Genomic DNA, 11,027 nt, shown 5'->3' with positions numbered 1-11,027 from the left:
GTTGGTTTATGAAATTGTACCTAACAAGTTTTTACTGGAAGTTACATTCATGTGGAATATCCATCCATCAAACATTTTTTTTCTAAATAATAGAAACATATCAATCTGTTGACTTTTGCTTTTCTATGTGACATATATCGGCTAATGATATGAGAGGGAAGTCCTGGCACCTTAGATCTTGTGTGGTGAAGGCCAGACTGTGCATGATTTGGGGTGCAGGCTGTTTGTGATGTCCTTGACACTGGTTGTTTTTACTCCCTAGATTCAGGTATTTCCTCTGTATTTGGGGTGTTGGCATAGATTTTCTAACTCTGGTCCTCCACAGCTCTTCTTTCTCTTCTCCTGGCTCAGATACTGTCATTGTCACCAGGACAAATGGTATAAATATGACAACTAAAGGGCTTGGACACAATGAAGGAAAATTATTAATGCAAATATCTCCTGGTCCTCTGTAAGTGTGTCATGTGAATTTAGAAAATTTTCTGTGTGCGACATCCTTTTTCCTCACAGAGAAAGCATCTTCCATGTTCCTTGAGACTTCTGTGGCTGCCTTTCTTCTCATTCTTCTTCTTGCCACAGTTGTCCTATTGCTGTCTTTTGGTCATTGCCCTGTACACATTCTTATTCAGTTGTCTGTGCCTTTTCTATACAGAAAGCTTTCATGTTTATAATATTGTCCTGAATAGCCCACTTGTCAATGAAAACAAAATTTTTCTTCTGGAAAGTTTATCATTATGTAATGTTGTAAGAAAGATTATAAAAATAAAGAAACCAAAATGTGTCTATAGGCTTGAGCCACCCTGCATTTCTGAAGGCTGCCTTTCTTGACCCTGAGCTCTTTCACTGTCTCTGCACTGTGAGAACTGAGGATATTTTCATGAATAACAGCAGATCTTTATTATTGTGGCTTTCTTTTTCAGAGCTGGATTCAAATGATCCTTCAGGAATGAAGAACTCTCTGAAGCTAGAGGGTGATTCTATGGATGGCTCCTTCGCCAACAAGCATGGCCGCCACATCATAGGCCACATTGATGACTATACTGCTCTCAGAGATCAGATTGCGGAGGGGAAACAGCTGGTTGAACAGATCCAGTCTCTCCTGACACCCACATGCAACTTCCTGGGCCTTGATGCTCAGGGCTCAGAGGTAGTCACACCTGCAGCTCCTGCCTTCACTCTTTCTTTGTGCCCTTTGTCCTTAATTCTAGTTTCTTCTCCCCTATTTATTTTTGTGGCCTGCATCTCCCAATGACAGAGGAAGCATCTTCCAATTATTCTAGCCAAGCCCTTGCTTCCCTATCTCCTTATTCATTCTATGTTCTACTCTGTGGTATAGGAAACCAACTAGATATTCTGCCTCAGAGCCACAGAGATGTCTGTGCAGTGTTGCCACCATCCTCAGTAAAGTATTTGTTAAGAGTTGATGCCCATATGATGTTGAAATCAGCACAGTCTCATGGCTCATTATCTGTTACACTCATGCTGACCCATGTGGATTAAAATCTGTCAGGAGGACAGGTACTAAGGGATTCACATCCATAAAGGCCTTGTGTGTGGAAAGAGTAAGAATCTGGCAGTGGGAGGGAGGCAATCTGCAAATGCTTCTCAGAGTGCATCTGTGTTCAGAGACAACAAGGGCCAATGGCTGTGCTGTCTGAGCTACCAGAGACCCATGGATGTATAGACAGAGCCTTGCATCCAGGTAACCCCCACTTCAGGGCAAGATACATACCCCTATTCATAAACCAACTAATGGGCCACAAGCCCAATGTGAGAAGTCACCTCTTGTACCTCAAGTTCACTGGTGCAGAGGGGTCTTTTATTGTATGCAAGGAAGTTAAAAGGTCTGTAGAGGACATGACATGGGAATGAGCTGTGACAGCCTTATATAGGGTGTCCAGGTGAGGAGTCATTCCAGGTAAAAGGAGCCACACTTCAGTCCTGGGACCTCAAAGGGATGAGCTAGGGTTTTGCAGGTTCAAGCAGCCCATGCTTTGTGCCTCATCAACAAAGAAAGCTTGAGTCTTGTGCAGGGCTGCAATGTCGTGAGCCCTGTGATGTCTCAACTTCAGTGATGTCCATGGCTCCCTCCCACCTTTCCACAGGCACCAGGCAGCAAATGTTTCCATGAGCTAAGAAGCAGTGCTCATGCCCTGCAGCGCACCCTAGATGAGTCAGCCTCGCTCCTGACCATGTTCTGGAGAGCAGCTTTACCAAGTATCCATGGCCCTGGGCTGCCTGGCAAAGTGGTAAGAGGCCAGTGTTGTCTTCTGGTATAAGCCCTGCTCTTCTGCCCCATGAGATTCTGTATTCTCAGTTCCAGGGCTTTCTGAGGGTCAGGAGCTACACAGGTTGTTAGAATGTGCTGGATCTTAATGTAGCATCCTGGAGGGAGACCCCTGGTGGATGTTTTCATTGAAGCTCTGATTACCTTACTTTGTCCTCACACCCCAAACCCCAAGATAATAATTCAAAGAGAAGAAAAGGAAATGGAGAAGCACAGACATAGATGCCATGGTAATCTATAAATATCTGCTTCCAATAAATCTGAAGTTTGAACTAAAATTCAGGGGCCTTTGAAGCTTCTCCATTCCTCAGGGCTTCTTGGTCAAAAGATCAAAGGAAGTCACTGTGATCCTGCAGCTTCTTTCAGTCATGCTCCTAGAATCCCAACACACCTTTTATCTCTGTTTCAGTCTGGGGAAAAGGTAGAGCCCCTAAAGAATTGTCCTGCCTTGGTTGGACTAGAATCTGGATCCGCTCACTAGTTTTTAGTTCCATATTAATGTAACTGGTATGTTTGGGGAAAAAACTATGCTAATTACAAGGAAGCACTTTACCATCTTCAGATTCGTACAGACATTTTGAAATGTGAACACTGTCATCAGGTAGCCCTGTGTCCCAGACATAGTATCTCTGAAATTCCAAGTCCAGCATGGATGGGAGAAGGGTGAGACAAAATTACTTCAAGGACTGATTTGGAGGTCTTGTTCACAGTTGGGAGTTGCTGTGGGTCTGGAGTCAGGGTCTCCTTGATCCTTGATTGGGGGCTTTCAGGTTCTCAACATTCCTACCTGTGGTCTTTTTCTCAACTGTTCTGAACTGAGGGATTGAGAAGCTATAATGAAGGGAACTCAGTCTGCTGAGAAGATTGGAGTTCTGCTTCTGATTGGTAGGAACCACAAAGAACTGGATACATTCGGTCTCCAAACTGTTGTCTGAGAGCTTGTCCTTCTTCCCCAGGATGAATCAATGGAAAGGGAGCTCCTGGATCTGCGAGCCCAAGTATCGAAACAGGAGAAGCTCCTTGAGAGCACAGCTGAGCGTCTGAAGACTGCTAACCAGCAGAAGGAGAACATGGAGCAGTTCATTGTCAGCCAGCGTAGGTGCCCCTGAGCTGTGGAGCAGCAGAGGAAAGGGCTTGTCTTGCAGATGTCCCACTTGTGCTGCAGATAAACAGTGACCACAGAGGCACTGGGAATGTTGGGAAGGGAGAGTCTGATGCACTGGGCCCAACCCTCCTGTGACATGAGCAGTTGTGGTTGCAGAAGGAGGGGGAGAAAAAGGGGTCAGCAAGAGGCCATGATTGAGGGGTGAGAAGAAAATGCTCTAGAAAATGCATGCCCAGCAAGTAGGGCCCAGCTGGAAATTCCTTCTCTCTGGGGCTCTTTTCTTCTTTCAGTGACCAGGACACATGATATTTTGAAGAAGGCAAGGACTAACTTGGAGCGAAAGCAACGATTCCATCTTACACAGTCACAGAGCCTGCTTCAAATACATCACCATCTGACATCAGCTCTGTAAGTGACCCTGACCTCCTTTACCTTCTAGGAGATATCAGGTTCACCACACAGGTCTTAGCTCCTGGATAGCCTCCTCTTAAGATTCCATCCCTTCACCCTCCTGCCCCCTCTGCTTTCTACCCTGTTATTATTCTCCTCTCCTCACCATCTCTCCCCTTTAGCCCAATTTTCTCTCCTTGATGTCAGTCAAGCAAGGAGCCAGAGAAATGCAGTTCAGTTGGTCCCTGAGGGAAGAAACTTTCAAAGTCTCTCTGTGAATTAGTTGTCTACCAAGAGATCTTGAGGCCATAAGTGCATTCTGGACTTTCCTGAACTACTTTATGAAAAACCAAATAAGGCATAACCTTATAAATTGACTTTAGTGCACAAAATTAGGTTAAGAACAGCATTTTATTTTAACATCTCATTTTCTTTAAAAAACATGAAGGAAGATCCATTTGGTCTCCTGGATATAAAAGAAAAAACTGATAATGAAAAAAAGATGTATGAAAGATGATATGTCATGAGCTTTGTAATGTTTTGAACAACCAATAAAAAAAAGAAAAGAAAAGAAAAAAATACACTTTAAGGGAAAAGTTTTAAAATATATATATATATAGCAGATATTCTCTACTTTCACTTAAATGCTGTGCTAATAATTCCCTAGAAATCCTATTAAGAGAAAATTCATGTGTAACTGATTGTTTTAAATATGAGAAATTAAACCTTTAAACTTATATGGTAAACATCAGAGCAGTTGAGCATTCTAGGAATGTTCCTAAGTTGTACCCTGAGAGCCTTGACACCCATAGTGTGATCAAGCATGGGATGTATATTAACTAGCTCTTGTTTTCTAATTCCCTTTGGTTCTCCGAGAATTGCTTTCTTTCCTGAGCCTCTTAACACAACACTTAGAGGATTGGCTCTGTACAGCCTCTTCCTATCCCTGCCAAGTTAACCCACAGCCTCCAGTTCCTGCTGGCTCCCTCCAGTGTGCAGGCCACCCTCTTTTGTTCCAAATTTCTGGTCTCTAACTCCAGGCTAAATGTTAACTGGTTGTATGCCATTGGCTGGCCCCTTTGCCTCTGTGAGCTACTACCCTTCATCTGTTAAAGGTGGACCATCTCTGAGGTCCCTGCCAATTTGACTTCTCCTTATGAAAAATGAGACACACAATTAACAGGGGAACTTGCCCCAATATGTCCTCTTCAGTACAGGCTGTTTCTACATGTGCGTGTTTCATGCTTCATCCTTCTTTTCCTGGAATATGACAAGGCCTTTATTTTTCTTCAGACCACATAACATGTAGTATGAACTGGGTAATAAAAGGACAGTAGTAGGATCTGACCATATGACATGCAGTAGGGCTATGGCTGGGGCACCAGGGATTTGGGTGCACAGGGAAGCTTATCCTCTAAGCTGGAACCTGGAATCTCCTCCAGATCCAGTGCATCCCCTTGACTCATTCTTTTTACTACCTCCCACCATGTTTATGCCTTCCTGCATGCTTTGCCCTAATTCCAGTGTCTGGGCATCATAAGTGGGGTCTAACAGTTCCATCTGAACAGAATTCTTTTGTTTACTTGCAGGTGAAATCGTTAAGGGTCCTTCTGTGTGCTCCAGCATTGAGACCCTTGCCTTCCAGGAGCCACAAAAGAAGCAAAGCCACCACAGGTCCCTGCATTGACAGGTCACATGATTAGTGTACGCTCATCTTATGAAATGTGGCCTGTGTCACAGAGAGTGGGAGTGGACCTAGAAGAAAAATGCTCCAAAGACCAAACCACACATCAGAGAAAAAAAAAAAAAAGTTCTATGGTTGTGGTCAATGTGCCCAGGATCCAGCAGCACAAACAACTAAGAAATAGTCCTTTCCCTTCCTTTCTCTTCCACCCCATCCAGAGACAACAAAGTCAAGATCTTCAGCTGACCTGCACACATCTTCAGGACACCATTCTGCACCTGGCCACTTGCTCATCTGCCTGCTATGGTGCTGCACTCTTTGTGATCCCACGTTAGTATATGCTACATTCATTGGCCCTGAACTCCATGTACATATCTACTCTAAGCAAATTCTTAATTATTATTAGAAATAAATTATTATTAGTGCTTCTCAAGTTGCATGATCAGAGTCAACACTGATTTTATCCTGTGTCTTTTTCTAATGTAAGCAGGTGGAATTATGAACTGCTTCATCAGCCTCCTATTGCTTTGATTTGTTGAATCTTTGTTATCTGTCATCTCAAAAGCATTTCCAATTTTCCTTGTAATGTTTTTCTTTACCCCATATGTATTTTTTATATAAAGTCTTTGCTTTATTTGAAACTTCTGTTGATCTTTCACTTATTTTTTATTGTTGACTCATAATTGAATTCTATGTTCAAATCATCTATTCTCAATAAATCCTTGAGGAAATTTTGAGTCTTGCTTTATGACTGCATTTGTTATCTTGCCTTCACTGCTTCGAAATATCTGAGATAAACTTTTTTTCCCTTGTACTTTTTCTATTTTCTATTATTGTATATTAAACTTATGTGTTTCCAACTGTATATATGGCAGTGGATTTCCTTTAGTTATTGTCAACATTTCGCCATATAATGTTCTTTTTTACTAGGTCTATGTTCATTTTTCAAATATATTTTATATGTATTTTCACATGCATATTTTTAAATATTCATGTTATATATATATATATATATATATATATATATATATATATATATAATACCCTAACTTTAACCTTTACCCTACACAATATTTATTATTAATCCTAAATTTACCCCATTCCTAATCGAACATTAATATAAAAGCATATATAGCAATATGAATATTCTTGCATACATATTCAAATATCCAATTGATAATTGTATACATAAGTATTTATATATGTTCACATATAATTTATCTGTACATTTGGAAATTAATAAATGTGTATTTATACATATCATACCTTATCCTATCCCAAAACACATATATTTCTATGTATTTTAATGCACATTTTTACATGTACATTCTTATAATTACTCGTTTTTCAATATACTTATTCATTGCCTAATGTTTATGTGTAATTTGACTTGCCTTCATATATCATTGGTATATTTGCATATATACATGTTTATATACATATATATACATATATCTGCTTTCAAAAATTAAAAATGTGTCTTCCTAAATCTCATATTGAACCCTTCAGAATTTCAAAACATCAAAATTGCACATGTACATTCTTAAAATATTCATATTTTTCAATATACTTATTCATTCCCTAACCCTAACTATATACAAAATTTAGTACTAATCATAGTTTTACCCCTATAACTACCCTACCTTCAGATAAAAGCATATGTACTTATATGAATACTCATATGTATTTATATTTACATACACATTTATCACTTATATTTGCAGAAGTGTTATTATATATACATATATAAAATTTATCTTTGCATTTGCATATTAAAAATTTGTATTTATATTTCATATTAACCCTTCCCTATTTCAAAACATATTTATGTTAATTTTTATGCAAATGTTACCATGCACATTCTTAGGTGTATTCATTTTTCCAACTAGTATATTTATTCCCTAAAGATAAACATAAATGTAAACCAAAATTTGAAAGTGATAATAACCCTATATTTACTTGTATACTTAAACCTACCTTTAAATAAAAGCATATATAATAATTTTAATATTCATTTGTAAATAACTATGTATACAGGTATCAATGTTATATTAGAATATGTATAAGTATGTACTCATATATATAATAAATCTGTGCAGTCCTATTTTTAAAAATCTGTATTCATATGTGTTATGTTAAAACTTTTCTTAGTTCAGGGCTGGGGCTGGGGCTGGGGCTCAGTGGTAGTGCAATTTACTGGCATGTGTGAGTAACTGGGTTTTTATACTCATCACTGCATATAAATAAATAAAATAAAACTCAACAACTAAATTTTTTGAAATAATAAATAAAAAATAAAGTCTTCCCTAGTTCAAAACATATGTATTTATTTATATTTTCATACTTATATTCATGAGTTATTCTAATGACTATTCTTGGTTTTTCATATGCATTTTTTTTTACTAACCCTAACCATCACCCTACACAAAATTTAACACTAAACCTAAATATAATCTTATACCTAAATCTACATTAATATAGACGCATACATAAAATTGTGAATATACATGTGTAATGAGACACATATATTTAATTATCAAAAATATATTTGCATATATATTATATATGTATATTTATTTGTGTATTCACAAATTTAAAAATGTGTATGTATATGTCTCACATTAAACTCTTTTCTATTTCAAAAAAATATATTTTTATATATTTTCACATGTACATTCTTAGAAATATTCATGTTTTTTGATATACATATTCATTCCATAGCTATATTGCTAACTCTTGCCATAATTTAATACTAATCCTATGCATACCCCTTTAAGTAAATCTAATTTTACATAAAAGCTTATGTACTTACATAAATGTTTTTTGTGTATTTTGATACATATATTCAATTATCAATGGCATATTTGCATATTTTTGTATGAATATATATTTTTTATTTCTGCATTTGCAAAATAAGAAATGTATATTCATACAACTCACATTAAACCTTTCACTGTTTTAAAGCATATGTGTTTATATATATTTTCATAGATATTTTCACAAGTATATGTTCATTAATATTCATGTTTTCTGAAAAATTTATTCATTCCCAAACATCAACCCTAACCCAAGCCATAATTTAATACTAACTCTCACAACACCCTTATACCTAAACCCATTTACATAAGTATATGTGCAGTAATATGAATGTGTATGTGTATTTCAACTTAGATATTCAATTACAAATGGTATATTTACATATATAATTGTATATGCATATATAAAATTTATCTCTACAATTACAATTTTAAAATGTGTATTTATAAGACTCACTTCCCTATTTCAAACATATACCAAGGGCATAGTGACACAAACCTGTAATCCCAGTGGCTCTGGAGTCTCAGGATGATCTGGAGTTCAAAACCAGCCTCAGCAAAACAAAGCAATAAGCAACACAGTAAGACTCTCTAAATAAAAACTGACATAGTGCTAGGGATGTGGCTTGGTGGACAAGGGTGCCCCTGAGTTCAATCCCTGGAAACACCTCCCAAAAAAACAAACCCATATATAGGGATATATATTGCCATACAAATATACTCATGTACATTCTTATGAATATTCATGATTTTCAATATATATATGTTAATTCCTAACCCTACACTAAAAACAATAGTAATCCTAAATGTAATATTATACCTAAAAATATTAATATAGCATCATATATAATAATAAGAATATTTTTGTTAATTAGACACGTCCATTTCATAAGTATTACTACATATTAATATACATTTATCTGAGTTTATAATTTTAAAAAAATGTGTATTTATGTCTCCTATTAAACCCTTCTCCATTTGAAAAATGTACACTTACATATATTTTCATGTGTAATTATATTTTTCTTTTTGATTTACATATTCATTCTCTAACTTTAACCCAAGCTATAATTTAATATTAACTCTCAAAATATCTCTATACTTAATTTTACATGAATGTGTATGTAGTAATATGTTTATGTATATTTTGACTTATATATTCAATTTTCAATGGTATATTTGCATATATATCAATATGTTTTACATAATTTATCACTGCATTTGCAAATTAAAGATGTGTATTATGATTCAAATTAAACCCTTGCCTTTTTCACAACATATATATTTTCATACACATTTTCACGTGTACATTCTTATGAATATTCATGCTTTTGAGATATATATATATATATATATATATATATATATATATATATATATTCATTCCCTAGCCCTATGTCTAACCCTACACTATTCCTAAATTTAGTTCTATACATAAAACCACATTAATATAAAGCATATGTAATAATATGAATATTCATGTGTAATTAGACATAAATTTAATATTAATGGAGAAAGAGTGTGGCATAGGGAGGCAACTTACACGATGATCAGAAAGCAGAGAAAGAGAGAAACTCTTTTCTCCAGATTCAAAATGTATACCCCATAGACATGCCTCCAATGAACAACTTCCTCCAGCCACACCCCACCTGCCTTGAGTTTACCACTGAACTAATTCACTGATTAGATCAAGACAAGCATTCAGTCATTTCTCCTCTGAACCTTCTTGCACTGTCTCACATATGAGACAGTGTGAGACAGTGATTTTCTTTGCCTTCAACTTCATTGATTGGCATGAGACAGACAACCTTTTGCAAGGCCTCACTGACAAAATGTAGTTCAACTTCATCTATTTGTGCTTATCTTCCTATGTTAGCTCTCAAAATATTTTGTGAGTGCTACTCAAGAAAATATGAAATGGTGATCAGTTCTGCTAACACTGAGTATTTGTTTCACTAATATCAAATTTCTACCCTGCTGCTCTGTTTCCATGCTTTTCTGCATGTATGATAAACTTGAGTCATAGGGTAATATTTTTGAAGCCATTTTACAATGCCAATCAAACCTGGCATTTTTTATATTAATGGTATGCAGGTCAGTCAAGAGGATACCACTATAAGCTATAATTCACATGTGCACAATCTGGGATAATTCTGTGACTATCAAATGGTTGGTGGTAATGAGATGCATCCCAATTTCAGACAAGCTAAAATGTGAAGAAAAGAATACTCTCCCAGACACCCATAGAATCGCTTCTGATGATTCCTTCTATCTTTCTGAAAGTGACAAGAAATGCAGTGTGGTGAGCATGGACAGCACCCTGGACAATGTCCTGGAGGAGGCCACCTTCCTGTGCACTGGCTGTGCCAAGGATTGAGGGCTCCTCCTTCAAGCACTGGTGCAGTGGGGTCCTCGAAATGAGAAGGTGCAGGGGACCAACTGCAGTGCTTGATGGGCCTTTTTGTTGTGTGCTTTGTGGACACTGTGATAACCTTAGCAGAGTGCCCCCATAAGCATCAACTGGCAAGGCAACGAGGAGAACATGGCCCTAATCACAGCTGTGCCTGCAGGACACCCCACCATCACCAACTACCTGTTGAACTATTTCTCTGGCCTTGATCTTGAAAGAAGGGACATGTTCAGCTTCACTGCCATGATGAAGTCACCATGTAGGGCTAAATGGAGTGTGCCAGAGTCCTGATGCAGGGGCAGATATACATGGAAGGGACACCCGCCATGAAATAT

General features: G+C 37.1%; 1 protein-coding gene across 1 annotated transcript; it reads left to right on the top strand.

The window, feature by feature from the left end:
• Positions 1 to 252: 252 nt before the first annotated feature.
• LOC144368332 (myomegalin-like) lies at positions 253 to 6,331 on the top strand. The gene is made up of 4 exons (XM_078027161.1): positions 253 to 1,147; positions 2,106 to 2,249; positions 3,244 to 3,800; positions 5,372 to 6,331. Exons 1-3 carry the CDS (start codon positions 878 to 880, stop codon positions 3,394 to 3,396), a joined length of 567 nt encoding a protein of 188 aa, XP_077883287.1. The 5' UTR covers positions 253 to 877; the 3' UTR covers positions 3,397 to 3,800; positions 5,372 to 6,331.
• The last annotated feature ends 4,696 nt before the right edge of the window (positions 6,332 to 11,027 follow it).

Source organism: Ictidomys tridecemlineatus, chromosome 11 (genome assembly GCF_052094955.1).
Source record: "Ictidomys tridecemlineatus isolate mIctTri1 chromosome 11, mIctTri1.hap1, whole genome shotgun sequence".
NCBI classification, from domain to species: Eukaryota; Metazoa; Chordata; class Mammalia; order Rodentia; family Sciuridae; genus Ictidomys; species Ictidomys tridecemlineatus.
Note: the sequence above shows the minus strand (reverse complement) of the source record. Positions and strands in the feature narration are given on the sequence as shown.